Source organism: Neoarius graeffei, chromosome 15, assembly GCF_027579695.1.
Source record: "Neoarius graeffei isolate fNeoGra1 chromosome 15, fNeoGra1.pri, whole genome shotgun sequence".
NCBI classification, from domain to species: Eukaryota; Metazoa; Chordata; class Actinopteri; order Siluriformes; family Ariidae; genus Neoarius; species Neoarius graeffei.
Window position 1 is genome coordinate 25,960,127 of NC_083583.1, and position 25,873 is coordinate 25,985,999.

The 25,873-nt window shown below is 43.2% G+C and overlaps 1 protein-coding gene across 1 annotated transcript in view; it reads right to left on the reverse strand.

Annotated features, from left to right (window-relative positions):
- Positions 1–21,047, reverse strand: part of ankdd1a (ankyrin repeat and death domain containing 1A) — a 51,222-nt gene extending 30,175 nt beyond the window's left edge. The window contains exons 1-4 of the mRNA XM_060940471.1: positions 20,585–21,047; positions 8,090–8,193; positions 7,449–7,547; positions 526–624 (exon numbers count right to left, since the gene is read on the reverse strand). Coding sequence (XP_060796454.1) covers positions 526–624; positions 7,449–7,547; positions 8,090–8,193; positions 20,585–20,618 — 336 coding nt within the window. The 5' untranslated portion in view covers positions 20,619–21,047. The remainder of the gene's footprint in view (positions 1–525; positions 625–7,448; positions 7,548–8,089; positions 8,194–20,584) is intronic.
- Positions 21,048–25,873: the final 4,826 nt, after the last annotated feature.

Here is a 25,873-nt window from a genome sequence, read left to right on the forward strand (position 1 = left end):
GCTTCAGAATGTGATTGTCTCAGTTCATCTGATTTATTTAATTAGCCTTTTACGTTTTATCAGTGAAAATGCATGCATGTACATGTCTGTTGCATAAGTTAGAACACCTATCCTGTTTTAATGAGAGTCAACCCACAATCAATGAAGTCAAATCAGTCTTAGTTGAGTAAGTCGGTAACAGTATTTCTTACTTCCACCATAAATTTTTATTTATATGACTTTGGTCTATAGCTGTCAAAGGCCTCGGCCCTAAAACTAGTTACCGCTGTGACGTCACGCACTCGGGGCTGGCTGGCTCAGCGGGGCAGCTCAAATGCCAACTTTGCGGTTGATTTTAACTCTCAAAAATATATATATTTTTAAATCCCATTTATGCAGCATACAAGAGTCAAAGATGGAGATACTATCCACTCAGAAATTTATTTAAAAATAAAGGTTCTGCGTATCTCCTTTAAGTAGGTTTTAAAAAAATAATAAGAATAAAAGTCCCCCTCCCCCACCATCAAATCACAGTGTGTTCCTTACTTTGTTTTCACAGTTGAGTTTTGCACCAGATGAGACAAGGATCTGCAATATTTTTAAGTGACCGAACCACGCTGCCAGCAGCAGTGCACTCATGCCAAACTGGAAAACAAACACACGCAGTTTGTAGAGGTGTACATCTTAGCAGGTTACAGAAAGAAGCAAATGGTCAGTTTACAGGGTGTGTCTGATATACTTGTGCCATCACCACACACACTGCCAAGTCACAACCATATCAGTGTCACTGCTGTGCTGAGAAAGGTCTAGCTCTCAGATAATATCTAACCAGTAATGATCCTATGGTAATGTTGCAATTAGATGCTGAATGGAGTCAGTATGAGTGCATCAGGTAGATATCACAGAAAATAATGCTGACAGGTGGTTATCCATCTTGCTGGATACATAAGAAGAAGAAATTTTCTGTTACATGGAATATTCATCAGTAGGATAATTATGGGCGGCACGGTGGTGTAGTGGTTAACACTGTCGCCTCATAGCAAGAAGGTTCTGGGTTCGAGCCCAGCAGTTGGTGGGGGCCTTTCTGTGTGGAGTTTGCATGTTATCTGCGTGGGTTTCCAATGGGTGCTCTGGTTCCCCCCCCACAGTCCAAAGACATTCAGGTTAGGCTAATTGGTGGCCCATAGGTGTGAATGGTTGAGAGGAGAAAACCTCTATGGACCCTCTTCACGTGACGTCACGACAAACGCGGCCGCCATTTTGGACGTGTACTACCAGTAGTTTACCACAGCCAACATTGAGGAACGGCAGCAAAGAAAGCTTTTACTTTCAGCAAGACTTCCATCATGCCACTATATTGTTGTGCACCTGGATGTAGTAACCATCAACAAACAAGGCAAGGGTTATCATTTTATCGGATCCCGACGGAGAAGATGGATAGCGGCCATTAACAGATTGGCAGCCCTCAGCATACCAACGCTTGTGTAGTGACCACTTTGTTGGAGGTAAGACGAATAAAATTAGCCAGAAAAGGCATTACATTGCTGTTAACATTCTGTGGCGGCGAGTGTGTAACCAAACAGGCTAAAATAACCCATTGTAACCTCTTTGTTCTTCTGTAGTAGCTATTGTTGACTAGCTAATGTCAACAACATAGTAGCTGGTATGTTACTGTAGCAATGTTTACGTTCAGTCATTTGGATGACTGTTAAAACCTTTCAGTCTCAAGTTTTTCCTTTACTGTATTTACTAGTTTACTGTAATTATGATCCGGCAGCTATTTACACCGGATCCAGTGTAAATAGCTGCCGGAGCCAACGTCCGAGGTTCCGGAGCGCGCTCCGGCTTGCTCTCCCTCAAATTAAGCAGCGTGCGCCGGCTTGCTCCCGGAGTGCTCCGGCCGAGGTTCCCTTCAAATTAAGCAGCGCGCGCCGGCTTGCTCCCGGAGTGCTCCGGCCGAGGTTCCGGAGCACACTCCGGCCGAGGTTGCCCTCAAATTAAGCACACTCCGTAACCTCGGCCGGAGCACTCCTGGAGCAAGCCGGAGCGCGCTCCGGAACCTCGGACGTTGGCGTGTATGTCGATGGGTTTTTAATGACATAGGTATACAGATCATGTGGGCCGAAGTCAGGTAAAGACGAGGGCTTCGTGTACTTCCGTACATCAGTGAACAATCCTGGTGGAAGCAGGTAAACGTCGTTCTCTAAGCCTGCTAACCTCAATTTTTGCAAATACCTCTCCCTCTGCTCACCCTGTAAATGCCCTACGTCACTGGATAGTGAAGGTGTTTTCTGCATCTCGCTCCTTTTTCTTTTATGTTTTTCGTTTGTCGCCTTCCTCGCATTCAAACTGATTCGAGCCGAAGTCCACTACATGTCCAAAATGGCGGTCGCGTTTACGAAGGTCACGTGACTGAAAAGGGTCTATACTAATCCAGTAGAAGGCAACGGGAAACCACTAATGTAATGTTCCCTAGAGACTTTGATGGCTGAAGCTGTCAGAGTGGCCATGTCACTGTAGTGATAAGCCAAAAATGGATGGAGGATAATTACGCAGAGCTCTTTGTTCTTAGTTCAGACATAGTAAAAGGAATGAGTCCTTTATTTTTAAGAAAACACCCTGGGTAATACTGAAGTCTATCAGTGCGTTTACATGCACATAGAGAAAATTGAATTTTTGCCGTAGCTCGACTGAAATCGAAGTTCTAAATGCCATGGAAACACCTTAGCTCAGCTGAAATCAAACCGAGCTGGATTTCTCGTAATCGAGCTACGCGACCTAGATTATGCGACTGTAGCCGAGCTACTTAGTGCATGTAAACCCTATCGGGCTACGTAGTCGAGTTACTTACTTCAGCACTGCCCCTTCCGGAAGTGACGAGTGATGAGACCACAAGCGGGAAACACAACAGCCTCGGTCGGCATGACAACAGTAGTAGAAACGTGTACTTCTGGAGCAATGAGGAGATAGAGTTCATGCTCATTCAGCTTAAAGGAACAGTCCACCGTACTTCCATAATGAAATATGCTCTTATCTGAATTGAGACGAGCTGCTCCGTACCTCTCCGAGCTTTGCGCGACCTCCCAGTCAGTCAGACGCAGTCAGACGCGCTGTCACTCCTGTTAGCAATGTAGCTAGGCCAGCATGGCCAATGTTATTTTTTGGGGCTGTAGTTAGATGCGACCAAACTCTTCCGCGTTTTTCCTGTTTACATAGGTTTATATGACCAGTGATATGAAACAAGTTCAGTTACACAAATTGAAACGTAGCGATTTTCTATGCTATGGAAAGTCGGCACTATAATGACAGGCGTACTAACACCGTCCGCGCGCTTCAGCAGCGCATTGATACGGAGCTCAGATATCAATGCACTGTCGAAGCGCGCAGAAGGTGTTAGTACGCCTGTCATTATAGTGCGGACTTTCCATAGCATAGAAAATCGCTACATTTCAATTTGTGTAACTGAACTTGTTTCATATCACTGGTCATATAAACCTATGTAAACAGGAAAAACGCGGAAGAGTTTGGTCGCATCTAACTACAGCCCCAAAAAATACCATTGGCCATACTGAGCCTAGCTACATTGCTAACAGGAGTGACAGCGCGTCTGACTGCGTCTGACTGACTGGGAGGTCGCGCAAAGCTCGGAGAGGTACGGAGCAGCTCGTCTCAATTCAGATAAGAGCATATTTCATTATGGAAGTACGGTGGACTGTTCCTTTAAGGAGTTGAATATATATATATATATATATATATATATATATATATATATATATATATATATATCTCGATGTTGCTGTCCTCGTCGTCGTTCTTCTTGTGAACACGGAACTGATAACTTTGTTTATACTCTTGAATAGCTCTTCTTCATGACGACAACCGGAAGTGTACCAACACGATGGGGCGTGTAGCGCCACCTGTGGCTCGGGTGCACAATGTACCTCAACACAATAGCTCGATTTCCTTGTGTGCATGTAGGATTGGATTTCTCTGGCACCCCTGCTGGGACCCTTAGCTCGATTACCGACAGTAGCTCGATTTGGATGTGCATGTAAATGCACTGAGTAACGTGTACTTTTTCTTTTCACCCATTCAAACTGAAAACACTTGAATTATCTCTCCTACATGTTGGTCACAGAACCCTCATGATAGCTTGGTCACTTGTTCAGTGTGTACCCCTTATAAAGAGCACCTCTTTATACAGGGGGTGACAGATTAAAGAAAAAAAAACATAAGGTGTTAATAAGCTGCTGGGCAACTACAAGCAATATTGTTATACATTCTACAAGTCTCTGGATTTGTACTGGAGGGATGAACACCATTCTTCAAAAAAAGAACATTCCCATTATCTGGTGTCTAAAACATCACTCTAAATCTCTAATAGGCATTCAATTGGGTTCAGATTGGTGACTTTCCTGTGTGTAAAACTCACCAGAATTGTTCCTGTGCAAAGCAGAAAGTCAAGATCTTAAGTAAATCTTGCATGATATTTAACTTTAAGATTCACATGACTGGTGTTGCTTGTTCCTCCCACATAGCTATCAAAATTGTGCTTTCCTACTTGAAGTAAACACTCTTCTGCTTGCACACTATATACATGTCTGTGAAGATTCTCAGTCATCCAGGTCATAGTAAACTGTGGGTGGTAAAAAGAGAGCAACTGGACTTGCTTGAAGATTCTTGAAGACGTTTCACCTCTCATCCGAAAGGCTTCTTCAGTTCTGTCTGACTAATAGGGAGTATTATGTACCGCAATGTTGTGTTTGTAGAAGATCCGAAGATCTGAGAAACTCGGGAGGATCTTCTACAAACACATAATTCCGGTACATTTCAGACCCAGTAACACCCTGAAGCAGAAACTGGTCCACCCTAAGGACAGAATAGCCAGACACAAACAGGACAACGTAGTGTATGCCATTCAGTGCAGTGAGGAATGCACGGCCTCGTATATTGGGGAAACAAAACAACCGCTTCACAGGCGCATGGCTCAACACAGGAGAGCCAGTTCCTCAGGCCAGGACTCTGCTGTCTATCTTCATCTTAAGAACAAAGGACATTCATTTCAGAATTGCAACGTACGCGTTTTAGCCAGAGAGGATCGTTGGTATGAGCGAGGAGTTAAAGAAGCCATTTTTGTCAACCTGGAATGGCCATCACTGAACAGAGGTGGTGGTCTGAAGGCCAATTTATGCTGGCAACCCAGTCCTCGCAGATGGCGTCGCAGACGGCGTCTGTGTAGCCCCCCCACCTTCGCAGACGCTCTGCGCGCACCTCCCAAAAATTGTGACCACCGCAGAAGCCTCGCAGACAGCGTCGCAGACAAGAGGGCTCTGATTGGTCCACTCTACATCCGCTGTACACGCACTTCCGCTTCCCTACTTTCTCGGTTTGTTTTGTTTTCACGACCGCCATTTTTAAAAACACGAGCAAAGATGGAGCAGCACGAAGAGCGGTTGATCGAGGAAGTACGTACATCTATACGACTCCAGTTCTAGTCATTATAAGTAACTGGAGGATAAACACTCCACTAACCACACCCACCAACTACTCCTAGCGATTTCGCGACTTCACGCCCCCTTGCGTTGTGGCAGTGAATAACATCGCGCACGCCTATTACTCCCCGCTCAACGATAAATTACAGCTGTCTGGGAAAAGCTATCTGCGAAAGCCTTGTTGCAAGAGCATGCAGAGGCCTTAAGACACCATTTATCAGCTACTTACAATGCAGTCCTTGGCACACTTCCCAGATAACTGAATGCATACCAAAACCCAGCTGTTTTCAGTGACTCGATACCCCTTTTCCACCAAATCAGTTCCAGGGCTGGTTCGGGGCCAGTACTGGTGCTGGTTCACAACTCGTTCAACTTGCGAGCCAGCTGAGAACCAGTTTGCTTTTCCATAGCTCGCGGAGCTACGTCATTACGTCGCTGTATACATCATTACGTCGTTGTATACGTCAGTTACGTCGCTACGTTTGCATAAACCTTGGCGCGAATATCGAAGCAAAAACAACACGGAAGAAGCAGCAGCAGCAACAACAACAATAATAATAATAATAATAATAATAATAATGGATGACTTCGCGTTTGTACAGCTGCTGCTTCTCGCCACTTAAAAATGGCGATCTTTCGCGGTCTTGTTATTGTTGTTGGTCTTAACAACTCCGCTGACGTAAGCGGTTCTTTCCTCTGGCCCAGCAGAGTTGGTGCTAGCCTGGAACCGGTTTTTCTGGCCCCAGAGCCAGTTCTTTGTCAGTGGAAGCAGAAAACCCGGTTCCAAACTAAGCACTGGCCCCGAACCAGCCCTGGAACTGCTTTGGTGGAAAAGGGGCATCACAGGAGGACAGAGAGAACCAACAATCCATTGATCACCCCAACGACTCTCTAGGCCGTTCACACCCAGCCCCCAGTGACCCACACCAACAGGATGACTCAACGACACCTTAGGATTGCTTTTCATCCATGAGAGGATAAATACCTGATACTCCCTATAAAGCTGTGTTCACATATATACCGGTACGATAGTGGTATAACTGCATCGATACAAAGTATACCGGTACAGTTTAGTGCATCTGTCCACACTAGCGAGAAATGTTTGCAGTTTTCTTTCACGGTAGTTGAAATGCGCGTGCGCAAAATGTTTCCATGGCTACCAAGTAACTTCCTTCCGAGAATCTGGCGGATGAAACAACGTGTGTGTGCTTTTTGTTGTCAAAAAGCTGGCATCGCTCGTCTCCCCAAAGCTCCAACAAACACATAACTTCGTCTTTGCTCCATGTAGCTCCACGGTCGTTTTGAGCCATTTTGACGTTTTATTTACAGCTGGAAAGCACATGCGTATTGTATTGTATGAATAACCCGGAAGAAGTAGGAACGGTTCATTGCGCATGCGCATGAACCATTATATAATGCGCGTGCGCATTATATTTGTATCGATACAGAACCGCTTCATCTGTCCACACTACAGCGAAGCGCTACAGTACCGATACGAAACCCATACATTTGAGGGTTTCATACCGATACAGTTATACCGCTACAGTACCGGTATAGTTGCTAGTGTGGACAGGTGTTGCGGTATGAAAGTAGTATCGTATCGGTACAAAATCCCTACTGTGGACAGGGTATTAGTCAGACAGAACTGAAGAAGCCTTTCGGATGAGAGGTGAAACGTCTTCAAGAATCTTCAAGCAAGTCCAGTTGCTCTCTTTTACCACCCACAGCACACTATATACAGTTTCACTTGAGTGGCATGGCACACTGTGAGTCTCAGACAGACGGACGTGAATCAGCCGTGCAGAATATAAGGTCCTGCCTGTACACATCTTAGTTCTGCCCTCATCAGTAAATTTAGCTGGGGGGTGTTGTAATTTTTTCCATTCAAAACCTACATAAATAATTGCTCTATGGAAAAAAGTGTTTGCAACATAGACAACTGATTTTCTTCCACGCAGGTCATCATACTGTACATACGCTGTCTGCATCATCCAGCTCAGTGTCATGCTCCAGCAGCAGACGCAGGGCATCTTCACTACCTGTACCTGCAGCCCAGTGCAGTGCCTTCCTGTCTACCTGTACATAAGGAAACGACATTGTTGAAACTGAAAAGATGTTTAATTAATCCCAGTGATACTCAAACATTGACCTAAGAATGAACTGTTAAGAAAACATTCAAGATGGTGACGTTTATGAAGGAAAACTGTAATACATCGTACTGGCTAGAAAATTCCACTGACGTTTGCAGAGGTGTGGTTTTACTTTATATTAGGAGGTGAAGTAAGGGTGATATCCTGTGATAAGAGGAGAAAAAAGAGGGTTTCCGTTGCTATGGTGCAAAAGTGATCAAACACAAAGCATTCCAAAGAGAATATCTGGAGTGCAAGATAATTTCCGCTGAACGGGCTTCCTCTCGTTTCTACGTACTGCTGAAAGTTCAGTGGCTTCAAAAGGTGGGATACTGACTTTGCCTTTCTTTTTACTTGAGTAGTTACTTTATATCAACTATTTTGTGTGTATGGCTATTTTTCACGGTTTAAATAAGACAACAGAACTTCAAAATCAATCCAGAAATCAAATGAACACAAGATTAGCTCTCTTAGTTGCAAGAGACTTACATTATTTTTAACCCTGATGTCGACCCCTTTCCTAATAAGCTCCAGCATCTTTCCCGTGTCATTCCGTTTTGCAGCATTGTGAAACGCCTTCTCTGAGTGCAGCACTGCAAAAACAATGCACATTGATTAGTCCAGCATTTCTTCCACATTATTGGATTTCTGTGCACTTCAAGGACATCTGAGAATTCACTAACGGCCTCTACTATACATGCAAAATACAAACATGCCACTTCTTCTATGGCAACAGGGTAAAAGCACTGAGCAGTGTAGGACAACTGCTGACTATAAAAGTACGTACATCAGTTCCATGCTTAGAATTCACCATTATGCAACAATATTAGGGCAAAAAACCACAGCTAAGATACCATAGTTAGTGTTTCCCACAGGTCTGAAATATACTTGGATAGGTTTCTTCCTTATTTCCATTCTTAACTGGAATTCAGCTGCCTTACGTGCACAAGCAAACTAAAAATTATTCGATTCTTTACAAAAGCAAGTTAATCCATCCATCCATTTTGGCACATCACTACAGTGACGTGGCCGCTCTGACGGCTTCAGCCATCAAAGTGTCGAGGGAACATTACAGTAGTGGTTTCCCATTGCCTTCTACTGGATTATTATAGGGGTTTTCTCCTCTCAACCATTCACACTCACATTCAGACCCATGGACAATTTAGAACCACCAATTAACCTAACCTGCATGTCTTTGGACTGTAGGGGAAACCGGAGCACCCGGAGGAAACCCACGCAGACACGGAGAGAACATGCAAACTCCACACAGAAAGGCCCCCATCGGCCGCTGAGCTCGAGCCCAGAACCTTCTTGCTGTGAGGCGACAGTGCTAACCACTACACCACCGTGCCGCCAGCAAGTTAAGAGCTAACAATAAAGCTTGACAGGTAATATACTCACACTCTCGCTCACTCTCTTTCCTAAGTCACCACGAATAAGGCATGTTTTCTCAGGATAAATTTTAAATAGGATTAAATTTTAAATAGGATAGCATTTTAAAATAGGATTATATATACAGTGCCTTGCAAAAGTATACATCCCCCTTGGTGTTTGTCCTGTTTTGTTGCATTACAAGCTGGAATTAAAATGGATTTTTGGGGGGTTAGCACCATTTGATTTACCGTACACAACATGCCTACCACTTTAAAGGTGCACATTGTTGTTGTTTTTTATTGTGACACAAACAATAATTAAGATGAAAAAACAGAAATTTGGAGTGTGCATAAGTATCCCCCCCAAGTCAATACTTTATATCGAGCCACCTTTTGCTGCAATTACAGCTGCAAGTCTCTTGGGGTATGTCTCTATTAGCTTAGCACATCTAGCCACTGAGATTTTGCCCATTCCTCAAGGCAAAACTGCTCCAATTCCTACAAGTTAGATGAGTTGTGTTGGTGTACAACAATCTTCAAGTTATGCCACAGAGTCCAAATTGGATTGAGGTCTGGGCTTTGATTAGGCCATTCGAAGAAATTTAAATGTTTCCCTTTAAATCTCTCCAGTGTAGCTTTAGCAGTATGTTTAAGGTCATTGTCGTGCTGGAACATGAACCTTCGTCCCAGTCTCAAACCTCTGGCTGACTCAAACAGGTTTTCCTCCAGAATTGCCCTGTATTTAGTGCCATCCATCTTTCCTCCAATCCTGACCAGCTTTCCTGTCCCTGCAGATGAAAAACATCCCCACAGCATGATGCTGCCACCACCATGCTTCACTGTAGGAATGGTGTTCTCAGGGTGTTGGGTTTGCACCACACATGGCATTTCCCATGATGGCCAAAAAGTTCAATTTTTGTCTCATTTGACCAGAGAACCTTCTTCCATATGTTTGGGGAGTCTGCCACATGCTGTTGGGCAAACTCCAAACGTGTTTTCTTACGCAATGACTTTTTTTCTGGCCACTCTTCCATAAAGCCCCACTCTGTGGAGCATATGGCTTAAAGTGGTCCTATGGACAGATACTCCCATCTCCACTGTGTATCTTTGCAGCTCCCTCAGCGTTATCGTTGGTGTCTTTGTTGCATCTCTGATCAATGCCCTCCTTGCCCGGTCTGTGAGTTTTGGTGGGTGGACTTATCTTGTCAGGTTTGTAGTGGTGCCATATTCTTTCCATTTTGCAAAATGGATTTAATGGTGCTCCCTGGGATATTCAAAGTTTGAGATATTTTTTATGACCCAACCCTGATCTATACGTCTCCACAACTTTGTCTCTGACCTGTTTGGAGTGCTCCTTGGTTCTCAAAAGAAAGAAAGAAAGAACTTTATTCGTCACACACTTGTGAAATTTCCTCTCTGCATTTAACCCACCTGAAGCAGTGAACACACACACACACACACACACACACACGTAAGCAATGAGCACACACACATACCCAGAGCAGTGGGCAGCCATGCTAACAGTGCCTGGGGAGCAGTTGGGAGTTAGGTGCCTCGCTCAAGGGCACCTCAGTCCAAGGCCATCTCATATTAACCTCATGTTGCTTGCTTAGTAGTGTTGCAGAGTCAGGGTCCTTCCAGAACAGGTTGATTTTATACAGGCATCATGTGACAGATCATGTGACACTTTGATTGCACACAGGTGGCTCTTAATCAACTAATTATGTGACTGATGAAGTGAATTGGTTGGACCAGCTCTTATTTAGGGGTTCCATACGAAAGAGGGGTAAATACTTATGCACACTCCAGATTTCTGGGTGGGGGTTCCCATCTTTACCTCCACCAAGGAGGTTATGTTTTCGGTAGCGTTGGTTTGTTTGTTGGCTTGTCTGTTAGCAACATTACGGAAAAAGTAACGAACGGATTGCTCTGAAATTTTTTCCCGAGGTGTGACTGAGCACAAGTAACAATCCATTAAATTTTGGCGGTGATCCGGATCACCTTCTGGATCCTGGATTTTTTTTAAAGGAGTGCTTTTCTACTGTGTCATTTTTTGGGGTTGATTCAGTACAGCGCATGCGCAGTGATATTCCTACTATTTATTCCAGCCAGCGGGGGCGCTAATTGTATAACAGTCTGCTGTGCTGGCAACGTCTCAAATCGCAAACTAGCACAATAGGTAGTGTGTTGGAACACAATGAAGAAGTGCGCTATTTAGGCAGGCTAGTTAGTGTAGTAGTGGCCGGTTTGGGACGGAGTTCTGGATGAAATGAAATCACAGCCGCAGCCATAGCAGCCAGTGGCGTAAACAAAATGCGGAGAGTTTTAATGAAGCGCTAGCTAGCAAAGTGGTTAATAAAGTTCATTAAATAGAGCTGTATATGTTTAAAAAAGGACTCCTTTTTTGCTTTTTTTAATATTCAAATATTAAAAGATATATGTATATATTTATAAGCTATCACAAGTTGCTAACATTTAGCTAGCTTGCATATTTTGCAACGCTATGTTAGCATTGTGTGTAATTAGCCGAATGGTATGGGATGTAGCTAGTTTATTTATTTATTTATTTATTTACTTCCCCCTCAATTCCTCTCTGTCTTTCTCACACACACCCATGCTCCCTGCCTCAGCAACATTACGGAAAAAGTTATGAACGGATTGCTCTGAAGTTTTTTCCAGGTGTGTGACTGGGCACAAGTAACAATCCATTAAATTTTGGCGGTGATCCGGATCACCTTCTGGATCCCGGATTTTTTAAAAGGGTTCTTGGCGAAGGTCTGCGCTCTCCGAGTGCTTTTCTAGTCATTATTGTTTGTGTCACAATTAAAAAAAAAATGTGCACCTTTAAAGTGGTAGGCATGTTGTGTAAATCAAATGGTGCTAACCCCCAAAAAATCCATTTTAATTCCAGCTTGTAATGCAACAAAACAGGACAAACACCAAGGGGGATGAATACTTTTACAAGGCACTGTATCTGCGCAGTTGTCAGTATACCCGTTTTCCATATGTGGGAAGCACTGATGTACCCAATTATACAACATTATTGAGATTTCAGAATGTGGATAGAATACAATCCTGCAATTATATTGCTACTTTATGTGAGTGTGACATACTTGTAGTCTATTACCACCCAGTTGAACATATATTTCTTTATAGCAATGCAGTATTATGGTAATACATCAACAGCTGGTTAAAGACATGTTAAAATCATTTATGTTTATTAATGTTAGGATATCTCCAAACAGCTCATCTGGATCACAGCTGATATTACTTGCCAATGACGATGAAGTTAAAGTTTTGCTTGCATATTGCAGTCTTCTGTGATGTACATCAATACCTAGGATGTAACAATACATCCTGACGCAAAAACGTGATGATTTGCATCATGGAAAGCTGTCATTTCAGCATTCTATTAATTATGCATGTTATGCATTTGCACTGTTTAAAAACACCAGATGTCACAGTCTCCACATCAAATTAAGTTATAGAAATGTCTCCATTATATAAAGAGCACACTGCACACATGATTGCATTCTTTCATGGAGCACCTGCGAGATCTGCTTTTGTCAAGCGACTGATCCCGGTAGCTCTGAATTGCAAAGCTAAACATGAAATATACATTCTATGGTTACACAACCACGTTAAAAACAGCAGCTATCAAAATACACCATCCCCATGCCTCTGTAATCTATGGCACCAGTTCCACAAGAGAAAGGCTGCAGAAATTGGGCATTTTAGCCAACTTTGGAGCTCTGTTTCTGCTACAGTCAGGTCCAGGTCAGACACTTTGTTTATTCAATCAAAAAAGATGTTTGGGAGAATTTATACATTTATTTATTCATTTTTAAGATAGCGTGAACTTGTATTACATTTTGTTTACAATATTAAACCTCTGTTCACAGCAATCTTTATTATATTTACTTTACTTATGTAGTCTTTATTATGGTTAGTTTTACATTATTATACAGAATTTAAAAAAAAGTGGTCAAATTTTCTTCATTTAAATTTTTGTTCAAATTTGTCTGTGAAATCAAATTGAATTGAACTGTGAATCAAACCAACTTGTGTACGTTTCCTTACACCCACAAATACACACACAACAGACACTCACCGGCCACTTTATTAGGTACACCCATACACCTGCTGTTTTATGCAGTTCTCTAATCAGCCAATCCCAACTGACAGCAGCACAATGCATAAAATCATACAGATACAAATCAAGAGCTTCAGTTAATGTTCAGTTCAAACATCAGAATGGGAAAAATTGTGATCTCTGTGACTTTCACTGTGGCATAGGTGTTGATGCCAGATGGACTGGTTTGAGTATTTCAGAAACTGCTGATCTCCTGGGGTTTTCACACACAACAGTCTCTAGAGTTTACACAGAATGGTGCAAAAAACAAACAAAAAAAACCACTGAGTGAGTGACAGTTCTGTGGGTGGAAATGCCTTGTTGATAAGAGGGATCAGAGGAAAATGGCCAGATTGGTTCAAGCTGGGGCGGCACGGTGGTGTAGTGGTTAGCGCTGTCGCCTCACAGCAAGAAGGTCCGGGTTCGAGCCCCGTGGCCGGCGAGGGCCTTTCTGTGCGGAGTTTGCATGTTGTCCGCGTGGGTTTCCTCCGGGTGCTCCGGTTTCCCCCACAGTCCAAAGACATGCAGGTTAGGTTAACTGGTGACTCTAAATTGACCGTAGGTGTGAATGTGAGTGTGAATGGTTGTCTGTGTCTACGTGTCAGCCCTGTGATGACCTGGCGACTTGTCCAGGGTGGACCCCACCTTTCGCCCGTAGTCAGCTGGGATAGGCTCCAGCTTGCCTGCGACCCTGTAGAACAGGATAAAGCGGCTAGAGATAATGAGATGAGATGGTTCAAGCTGCCAGGAAGGATATAGCAACTCTTTACAACCATGGTGAGCAGAAAAGCATCTCAGCATGCAACAGCAGAAGACCACATTGGGTTCCACTCCTGCCAGCCAAGAACAGGGATCTTAGAATCGAGAACAAGTTCCTATTAAAAGTGGCCAGTGAGTGTAGTCTTTGTGACAAACAATATATTGTGTAGCCCTCTAACAGTAATGACAACTAACGATGGCAAATGACCCTAGCAATGGCATAACAAGGCTACAGTATGAATGAACTGTCATGTTTCATTTAACCATTATTAAACTAATATAATGTTATGCTATGCCTGTGAGATACCTTACGGTTTCAAGTTCAACCCTATGCAGCTGTGGGTTCTAGGAAAAACACTTTCACAAAAGGTTACAAATAAAACCCTTTTATAAAGTGTTCTATCTTTTATTAATGCAACAAATTTTCTACCAAGAATCTAGTCAAAGGTTACAGGACAGATGTGTTTCAAATAAAGTTACTGAACAACTATCCTTGTTTATTATTACATTACATTACATTAAATTAATGGCATTTAGCAGATTATCCAGAGCAATGTACAACATACTCAGAGCAACCTGGGGAGCAGTGGGGGTTAGGTACCTTGCTCAAGTGCATTTCAGCCATTCCTACTGGTCCAGCAGAGGTGGATAGTAACGAAGTACATTTACTTGAGTACTATACTTAAGTACACTTTTGGCCCTTTTCCACTACCCTTTTTCAGCTCACTTCAGCCCGACACGGCTTGTGTTTCAACTACCTCAGAGCAGCACGACTCAGCTCGCTTCAGCCCTACTCAGCACCCAAAACTCGCACGGTTTTGGAGTGGGGCTGAAGCGAGCCAAACCGAGCCGAGTGGGGCTCGGGGCGTGAGGAGACACTCCCCTGTGCACTGATTGGTGAGGAGGAGTGTCTTCACATGCCCACACACGCCCCGCGAGCACGCTGGGATCTGTAAACACCGTAAACCCGGAAGAAGAAGAATTACATCTCTTTCTGAAGCCTTATGCGCCTCGCCTCATCTATACGCTCTTGCCAGTATCTGTTGGCGTTGTCGGTGACAACAAGCCACAGCACCAAGACCAGCAACACTAATGACTCCATGTCCTCGATGTTTATTGTTTACTATCCGGGTCGTGAGACTACCGCTTAAAAGATCACTGATGTCACTGTTTGCGCCGCCTAACGACATCACGTGACGTCCACCCACTTTCGCTAACTCCACCCAATGTGTCCACCCACTTCCAGCCAGCACGGTTCAGCGCGGTTGTAGTCGAAATGCAACTCCAACAGCCCCACTCAGCTCGACTCAGCCCAACTCAGCCCGGCACAGCTCAGCCCAACTCAGCCGCGTTGGTAGTGGAAAAGCAGCATTTGAGTATTTTTTTTTTGGAAACTTATGACTAACTTTACTACATTTGAAAGACAAATATTGTACTTTTTACTCCACTACATTTCTAACAAGGTCCTCGTTACTCATTACTATGAAATGGCTTTGAAAGTGGATGTTTTTTCTTTTATTTTCTAAAACGTGATTGTTTTTTTTTGCCGGTGACACTGAGACAGCCGATCAGTAATCACTAGAGTCACGTCACATCCATAGACTGGATAAAATCAAGTTCAGTGATTTCTCAGCAGCATTGTTTTAACATGATCAGTTGATAGCAGAATGGAAGGAGGCGGTTCTTCTGGGGAATGCATACACCCATGGTTCTATAGTTAGAACCCATGTTTCAGTTTTCTGAAAGGAATAAAGAGTTGTTTCATTTGAAATGTTTGCTTCGTTTGCCGAAAACGAACCACATCACAGCTATCCAACCAGCGGAAGCATTTGAGGTATGTAAACGTTTTGTTCCAAGAGAAAGCTTGCAACGAAGTTTTCTGTGCTTTAAGAGCTAGTGATAATGTTGCAATAGCTATGCAGTCTGGTTCGTCAAATGACTTTCTATGGATTTGCCTACCCAGTTGCCGTAGCCTTGTCCACAGCTAACGTTAACACGTAGCTAGTTAACTTGGACACTGTTAGTTAGCATGTAAAAACAGAGTTATGCTAACATGAATAACATTAACTAATCTGAAGTTCTTTCAGAAATATGTTTTAGCATAATCTTGCCAAATAAACAATGGAGAAATCTTTCTTTTCTAGTAACGTTAGCTACCCAATATGATTTTGAGTTTGAAAAGAGTTTGATAGCATGTCAGATGGAGTTTCACTGACTAGCTAGCTTAACGTTAAACCACCACGATGGCACAGAATGTGTTTATTTTGTGAATTCATAAAATAATCAAATTGGTTGTTTCAGAGGCATTAGGTTTTGTAAGCATTGTGACAATAATACAACGTGTTGACAGAAAATGTACTTTTAATACTTAAGTATTTTTAAAAGCAAGTACTTCAGTACTTTAACTTAAGTAAAAATTTGACTGTACAACTTTTACTTGTATCAGAGTAACATTTGACCAGTGGGATCTGTACTTTGACTTAAGTAATGAAGTTGGGTACTTTGTCCACCTCTGTGGTCCAGGGAATCAAACCGGCAACCTTTTGATCCCAAAGCTGCTTCTCTAACCAGGGCTTCCCCATTATAAGGCCATGTATTCCTGAAGGGAGTTGTAACACTGTCTAATGGGGGAAACCCAAAGGTTTGTGGTCCTTCATAGAACCTATAAGGGTTTTGGGGTTTTTTTTCATTAAAAAAAAAAAACAAATTTCACAGAACCTTTAAGGGTCCTTTAAGAACGTTTTTTTAAAACTGTGGGTAGTTAACAAGAACATTTGAGGAAATTGTTTGTGGTGCAAAAGATCCTTTAGGACAATAAAATATGTTAATATCTTTCAAAAGGTTCTTCATGTACAGTGGTGCTTGAAAGTTTGGGAACCCTTTAGAATTCTCTATATTTCTGCATAAATATGACCTAAAACATTAGATTTTCATACAAGTCCTAAAAGTAGATAAAGAGAACCCAGTTAAACAAATGAGACAAAAATATTATACTTGGTCATTTATTTATTGAGTTAAATGATCCAATATTACATATCTGTGGGTGGCAAAAGTATGTGAACCTCTAGGATTAGCAGTTAATTTGAAGGTGAAATTAGTCAGGTGTTTTTAATCAATGGGATGACAATCAGGTGTGAGTGGGCACCCTGTTTTATTTAAAGAACAGGGATCTATCAAAGTCTGATCTTCACAACACGTTTGTGGAAGTGTATCATGGCAGAAACAAAGGAGATTTCTGAGGACCTCAGAAAAAGCGTTGTTGATGCTCATCAGGATGGAAAAGGTTACAAAACCATCTCTAAAGAGTTTGGACTCCACCAATCCACAGTCAGACAGATTGTGTACAAATGGAGGAAATTCAAGACCATTCTTACCCTCCCCAGGAGTAGTCAACCAACAAAGATCACTCCAAGAGCAAGGTGTGTAATAGTCGGCGAGGTCACATTGGCTAATGTTAATGTTCATGAGTCCACCATCAGGAGAACACTGAACAACAATGGTGTGCATGGCAGGGTTGCAAGGACAAAGCCACTGCTCTCCAAAAAGAACATTGCTGCTCGTCTGCAGTTTGCTAAAGATCACGTGGACAAGCCAGAAGGCTATTGGAAAATGTTTTGTGGACAGATGAGACCAAAATAGAACTTTTTGGTTTAAATAAGAAGCGTTATGTTTGGAGAAAGGAAAACACTGTATTCCAGCATAAGAACCTTATCCCATCTGTGAAACATGGTGGTGGTAGTATCATGGTTTGGACCTGTTTTGCTGCATCTGGGCCAGGATGGCTTGCCATCACTGATGGAACAATGAATTCTGAATTATACCAGCGGACTCTAAAGGAAAATGTCAGGACATCTGTCCATGAACTGAACCTCAAGAGAAGGTGGGTCATGCAGCAAGACAACAACCCTAAGCACACAAGTCATTCTAGAAAAGAATGGTTAAAGAAGAATAAAGTTAATGTTTTGGAATGGCCAAGTCAAAGTCCTGACCTTAATCCAATCGAAATGCTGTGGAAGGACCTGAAGCGAGCAGTTCATGTTAGAAAACCCACCCACATCCCAGAGTTGAAGCTGTTCTGTACGGAGGAATGGGCTAAAATTCCTCCAAGCCGGTGTGCAGGACTGATCAACAGTTACCACAAACATTTAGTTGCTGCACAAGGGGGTCAAAAAGCAAAGGTTCACATACTTTTACCACTCACAGATATCTCATCTCATTATCTCTAGCCACTTTATCCTGTTCTACAGGGTCACAGGCAAGCTGGAGCCTATCCCAGCTGACTACGGGCGAAAGGCGGGGTACACCCTGGACAAGTCGCCAGGTCATCACAGGGCTGACACACATCTCTTTTCCACCAAATCAGTTCCAGGGCTGGTTCGGGGCCAGTGCTGGTGCTGGTTCACAACTCATTCAACTTGCGAGCCAGCTGAGAACCAGTTTGCTTTTCCATAGCTCGGGGTGCTAAGGGGAGCCACGTCATTACGTCGCTGTATACGCACGTTACGTCGCTACGTTTGCATAAACTTTGGCGCGAACATCGAAGCAACAACAACACGGAGAAGAAGCAGCAGCAACAACAACAACAATAATGGATGACTTCGCGTTTGTACAGCTGCTGCTTCTCGTCGCTTAAAAATGGCGACCTTTCGCGGTCTTGCTATTGTTGTTGGTCTTAACAACTCCGCCCCCCGCTGACGTAAGCGGTTCTTTCCTCTGGCCCAGCAAAGAGTTGGTGCTAGCCTGGAACCGGTTTTTCTGGCCCCAGAGCCAGTTCTTTGTCAGTGGAAACAGAAAACCCGGTTCCAAACTAAGCACTGGCCCCGACCCAGCCCTGGAACTGCTTTGGTGGAAAAGGGGCAACATAGACACAGACAACCATTCACACCTACGGTCAATTTAGAGTCACCAGTTAACCTAACCTGCATGTCTTTGGACTGTGGGGGAAACCGGAGCACCTGGAGGAAACCCACACGGACACAGGGAGAACATGCAAACTCCGCACAGAAAGGCCCTCGCCGGCCACGGGGCTCGAACCCGGACCTTCTTACTGTGAGGCGACAGCGCTAACCACTACACCACCGTGCCGCCCCACTCACAGATATGTAATATTGGATAATTTTCCCCAATAAATAAATGACCAGGGGCAGCACGGTGGTGTAGTGGTTAGCGCTGTCGCCTCACAGGAGAAGGTCCTGGGTTCGAGCCCCGTGGCCGGCGAGGGCCTTTCTGTGCGGAGTTTGCATGTTCTCCCTGTGTCCGTGTGGGTTTCTTCCAGGTGCTCCGGTTTCCCCCACAGTCCAAAGACATGCAGGTTAGGTTAACTGGTGACTCTAAATTGACCGTAGGTGTGAATGTGAGTGTGAATGGTTGTCTGTGTCTCTGTGTCAGCCCTGTGATGACCTGGCGACTTGTCCAGGATGTACCCCGCCTTTCGCCCATAGTCAGCTGGGATAGGCTCCAGCTTGCCTGCCTAAGAAATAAATGACCAAGTATAATATTTTTGTCTCATTTGTTTAACTTTATCTACTTGTGTGAAAATGTGATGATGTTTTAGGTCATATTTATGCAGAAATATCGAAAATTCTCAAGGGTTCGCAAACTTTCAAGCATCACTGTATAAATGGTTCTCATTTAAAGCCAGTTTTAATGGTACACAGCAAAATCTCCAGTGTTGAATTAATACCCTATACATGCCCAATTGGACACAAATGTGTTTAAAAAAGTGTTACTGGGGAATTTTGCTGTGTATCATATGTGCTGGTGGAATGACTGATAGAGTAAATGTTGTACTTCAGTCATAAGGGTTGTTTTACAATCAGGGTACAAAGTTTGTGTCACAGGGGTCCAAAATTCAAATTGATTCAAACTGGTTCTTGTACCAGTTTTTAAGTGAAGGACAAGTTAAAGAACAGATTTCAGGTCATTTTTTGACATATGTGTATGGTAGTTTTGTGTAATCTGCTATAAGATGGAAGAAACAAATGAAGTGATTCTCGGAGAGGACTTTTTTTTTTTTTTTGACAATTCAGAATCCACTACTTCCATAGTGCTTTTAAATATAAGGCTGTAAGCTTTGTGTTAGTTGTCTCTAATATTTATGTCCCAATATCTTGACCACATTTTAGGATGAAAATAATCATTTTAGATATGTTATTTTATATTGAAAAATTAGCTGTCTCGGAGAGGACTTTTTTTTTTTGACACAATCACATACTAATTTGATCAAAATAGTCTGAAAACTTACTGGCATTCAACGTTAAAACTTAACTACGTTTCCAATGATATGGAACCAAATATGTGTTTTATGGTATAAAGAATGATTTAAGTGCATCCCTTTTGGAGCTACCTGTGGTCAAAAAAGCACTTTTTCTAAATGACACGAGTAATTTTGCTAAATATGACACATATTGCCATACATTCACCAAAAATAACGTTATCACCACTTTTTTTTTTTTGCATGGTAAATAGAGCTATCACAGGGCTACAATAAACAACCAAGTTTATTTAGTCAAGCCTTTTGATATTGAAGATAATAAGTGTTAAATGTGATTTTTAGCTTGCGTACCCTGATTGTAAAACAACCCATAACTGATCGGGCAATTGAGTCACTTTCTGTATGTGAAGTCCAGCAGGAGCCTATAACAGGTTTAACTAGGAAACAAAACATTTATAATCATTCCAGACTCATTTCAGCAATTAGACGGTTATAAGCTTACTCACAGATATCGTCTTCTGACGCCAAGCCGTCCTCCATTCCTGTGGCACATATATTTGTATAAACATAAATAAATAACCGGTTCCCAAACCCTCACACACAGGACTCCTCTGACCGAGCGGCTAGCACCTCCTAGCTCCGTTTTCTCTGAGCTTGTAGCTTATTAAAAACCTCTGCAGGTACATTCATGAACAGCCCTTTGTAATGTTCTCGAAATGTTCGTATTTCACTGCTGTTTTACAGAAATATCTTCTCAGGAATATGAACCAAACGGTGTCGAAAACATCCTGAATAGCAGGTGGAGTTCATGGCCAGTCAGTTTCACGGTTTCATTCACGTTACACATCTCACATTTAACGTCCAGGGAGCCAGATATCAATTATTAAGCCTCTAAACTAAGTGTTTTATAACAGGTGGTACACAAGTGCGTATAAATATTTCCTAAACAGTCCTAAAATGCTCAGCCTGCCGCTTTTGTAATAGCAACGGGTCGTTCACGAACGAGTCGGTTCTTTGAACCGGTTCTTTAATGTGAGCTAGGAGAATCGATTCGTTTTTGTTTGTTTGTTTTTGGTTTTTTGGTAGATGTAATCATTGTCGAAAGAATCTTCTTCAGACTCAATAAGAGTGCAGGGATTCTTACACACTCGCAGTACCTTTGTGCGCTTTAGATGGAAAAACCCGTCAATGAACCGTTTGGGAAATGAAAGAGTCGGATTTCATTGGTGAACCGAGCCAAATGATCCGACTCACTGCAAAGTGCCAGAGTTTCCTACAGCCAGCCCCTGCACCCGTCCTAAGCACTTAAGCAAATAAAAAGATCCTTCCACTGAGTTGGAATGAAAAGCCAGACTGGCAGGAATACGTGCTCTTTTTTTTTTTCTTATAATAGTTGTTTTTATATCCTGTTCCTTTATTTAGATTTGATTACTATCATTATAGGGGCAGCACGGTGGTGTAGTGGTTAGCACTGTCGCCTCACAATAAGAAGGTCCTGGGTTCGAGCTGGCGAGGGCCTTTCTGTGTGGAGTTTGCATGTTCTTCCCATGTCTGTGTGGGTTTCCTCCGGTTAATTGGTGGCTCTAAATTGACCGTAGGTGTGAATGTGACCCTGCCTCTTGCCCATAGGCTCCAGCTTGCCTGTGACCCTGTAGAACAGGATAAGCGGCTACAGATAACGGATGGATTGATTATAGGGGCGGCACGGTGGTGTAGTGGTTAGCACTGTCACCTCACAACGAAAAGGTCCTGGGTTCAAGCCCAGCGGCCGGCGAGGGCCTTTCTGTGTGGAGTTTGCGTGCTCTCCCCATGCTCCGATTTCCCCCACAGTCCAAAGGCATGCAGGTTAGGCTAACTGGTGGCTCTAAATTGACCGTAGGTGTGAATGTGAATGGTTGTTTGTTTCTGTGTCAGCCCTGCGATAACCTGGCGACTTGTCCAGGGTGTACCCCACCTCTCGCCCATAGTCAGCTGGGATAGGCTCCAGCTTGCCTGCGACCCTGTAGAACAAGATAAGCGGCTACAGATAATGGATGGATGGATACTATCATTATATGCTTTTTATGTGCCCTGATGTCAGTGTCTCATGCTGACACCTCTAGCTCTACTTGATTAATCATGATGTTCTAAGAGCTTGGAGCTTATACACTTGTACTTACTTACTTACTATGATAGCCTCAGCAGGGCCCAATGTCATGATCCATATTTGGGCCTTACTATGCTAGTGTCAGTGGCACCTGAGCACAGGGGTCACAACTCCTCCAATACGGATGGATGGATGACTGGGAGCAAGTAGCCCCCTCATGCACCCTACACAACCACAGGAGGCTCCCTTCCTGTAGCACCAGGCCTACCATCCAGGCTTCCTATTTACCCATAGGTGGGAGTTGGATTGGTGAGTTGGATTGCCAGTGGGACATGCATACTGCACCTTTGGGCTCCAACCTGCTCCAAGATCTCTAACTGGTCAGCCTGGGACCGCAAGGTACCCAGTTATCATGGTGCACCTCTGGGAGGTTACATTAGAGTCTTGCCTATGGAAAGGCTATGTGCCAGCAGGGGAGACTGACACACTTAGCTCCCTTTTCAGCCCAAGAGCTTATTTGGTGATTGCAGCTAAAACTGAGAATATGAAACATACACTACACACTACTTGCTGTGTATTATATTGTGAATGGTTCCAGATGGATACCCTATCCATCCATCCATTATCTGTAGCTGCTTATCCTGTCCTACAGGGTTGCAGGCAAGCTGGAGCCTATCCCAGCTGACTATGGGCAAGAGGCGGGGTACACCCTAGACAAGTCGCCAGGTCATCGCAGGGCTGACACATCGAGACAGACAACCATTCACACTCACATTCACACCTACGGTCAATTTAGAGCCATCAATTAGCCTAACCTGCATGTCTTTGGACTGTAGGGGAAACCGGAGCACCCAGAGGAAACTCACACAGACACGGGAACAGCATGCAAACTCCACACAAAAAGGCCCTCATCAGCCGCTGGGCTCGAACCCAGGACCTTCTTGCTGTGAGGCGACAGTGCTAACCACTACACCACCCCAGATACCCTAATGGTTTTGAAAAAAAAAAAGTTTATACCCAAATTTCACCCTTGCTTTGTAAATTTGGACCTGAGCACTGCTGCTGTTATCTTTAGGACTGTCTTATGCACATCTCAGGACTCTTATCCACAAATATGCTTATACTGAACATGCTTTCAACAAACTTAATGACAGTTTGGTTTATCATCCAACACTCTGGTGTCACCCCAAAGAGTAAGGTTTCCGTTTTGAGCCCATTTTGGTTCCTATCAAGATTTGTTCATTATTTTCCTCCACTTTTTCCTTGCCACTGCTGCCTTTGGCTTGCTCATTAGGGGTCTAACTGGAAGTTGAATTGAATTGTTTACGCATTCTATAAGACTATATACACTCATTGTCCACTTTATTCGAAACACTTGTACACCCTGCAGATACAGGTCAAGCGCTTCAGTTAATGTTCACATCAAACATAAGAATGAAGAAATAGTGTCATCTCTTTGACTTTGATCATGGCATGGGTGTTGGTGCCAGATGGGCTGTTTGAATATATCATAAACTGCTGATCTTCTGGGAGTTTCACACATGACAGTCTCTAGAGTTTACACAAAATGGTGCAAAAAAATAAAAAATATTGCGTGAATGAGAGTTCTGTGAGTGGAAGCGCCTTGTTTATAAGAGACATCAGAGGAAAATAAATCTCCAATAATCACTCTTTACAACTGTAATGAGCAGAAAAGCATCTCAGCATGCACAAAACATCAAACCTGCAGGTGGATGGGCTACAACAGCAGAAGACCACATCAGGTTCCACTCCTGTCAGTCAAAAACTGGAATCTGAGGCGATCATGGGCTCTTGACCTGTATCTGCATGACTTTTTGCCTTACGCTACTGCCACATGATTGGCTGGTTAGATAACTGCATGAATGTGCAGGTGTACAGGCGTTCCTAATAAAGTCGACAGCGAATGTAACTTATCATGAATGGCAATGCAGGAATTCTTATCCCATACCAAATAGGACAGTTGATAAATTGTAGTGGATGCTTTTTGATTAAAGTTGTGCATCACAGACTTGTGACTCTAATGAATGTACATAATTCAGTATGTCAGTTTCTGAAGCGAATATCTTCAAACATTGTCCAAGTGAGGATTTTTTTAGAAGAATTAATTGATATTGTAATTCTAAAATAATTTTTATGTATTAGCTAGCAAGCGAGGGCAGCATGGTGGTGCAGTGGTCCCAGATATTTTAATCTAATAAATTGTGTTGATGACCAATGTGGTTTTATGAAATGCCACAAGAGGGTGCAGTATGTTAACATACTGCATTCTCATACCCCCAACAAACTCACCATTCAAAAGGCAGGTTAAGAGTATTTCTCTGTATAACCCCTATACATCCATCCATCCATCCATCCATTATCTGTAGCCGCTTATCCTGTCCTACAGGGTCACAGGCAAGCTGGAGCCTATCCCAGCTGACTATGGGTGAGAGGTGGGGTACACCCTGGACAAGTCGCCAGGTCATCGCAGGGCTGACACAGACAACCATTCACACTCACATTCACACCTATGGTCAATTTAGAGCCACCAGTTAACTTAACCTGCATTCCTTTGGACTGTGGGGGAAACCGGAGCACCCGGAGGAAACCCACGCAGACACGGGGAGAACATGCAAACTCCACACAGAAAGGCCCCCGTCAGCACCGTGCTGCCCAACCCCTATACAATGAACCAAATATTGTTTCATTCAGGACCAGCACATGTGCAGCACATAATACAGCAGTATTGTAGACAGGACTACATAAAAGTGAGAATACATGACATGTTAGGTGACTACAATGATGTACAATAAACACACAGGACAACTAGAAGGGTACTCGGTAGAGTGCATACCTCCACCAAGCTGCATGTCTGGATTTGCACCAAACTCTAATCAATTGTTCCTTGGCCTATTGCCCAACTTTCTTCAAAATTTAATCAAAATCCGTTCACTACTTTTTCAGTTGCATTGAGAATAGTCAAACAAACAAAAACAAACAAACAGAGGCAAAAACATAACCTCCTCCAACAAAGTTGGCGGAGGTAATAAATGCACAAGACAACACAACAGTGTTACATCAGAGAAACGAATGCGAATAATAGTCTGTACACTGTAGATTGAAGAGAAGTGTAACAGCAAGATCAAGTAAAAGTACTATTAAAAAAAAACAAGAAGTAGCAGCAGGTTCAAAAAAAGGATCTCTCAGAGTGATCATTACAGGTCCTGCTGAAGTCAGCACTGACACTGAGAGATGCAATCGTCTCCACCTCCTCCCTGTGTCATCAGTGGACCTGATGTAATGTGATATGTATAGTACAGTCATAAATCAGCAGTGTAAACAATAATAATAAACGTCCTTGTCTTCTCATCTCATCTCATTATCTCTAGCCGCTTTATCCTTCTACAGGGTCGCAGGCAAGCTGGAGCCTATCCCAGCTGACTACGGGCGAAAGGTGGGGTACACCCTGGACAAGTCGCCAGGTCATCACAGGGCTACGTCCTTGTCTTGTGTTTTTCATTCATACTGTACTAACCTTGCCAACAGGGTTTTTAGATTGATGATATTCTTAGTTTCTGACCTAGTGAACTAGCACGAGGTCCATGATCCAGTTCCAGAGGGAGGAGTTCAAGCCCAGCAGGCTCAGCTTTCCTATAAAATCACTGTGGGATGATTGTGTTGAACACTGAAATGAAGTTCATGAACAACA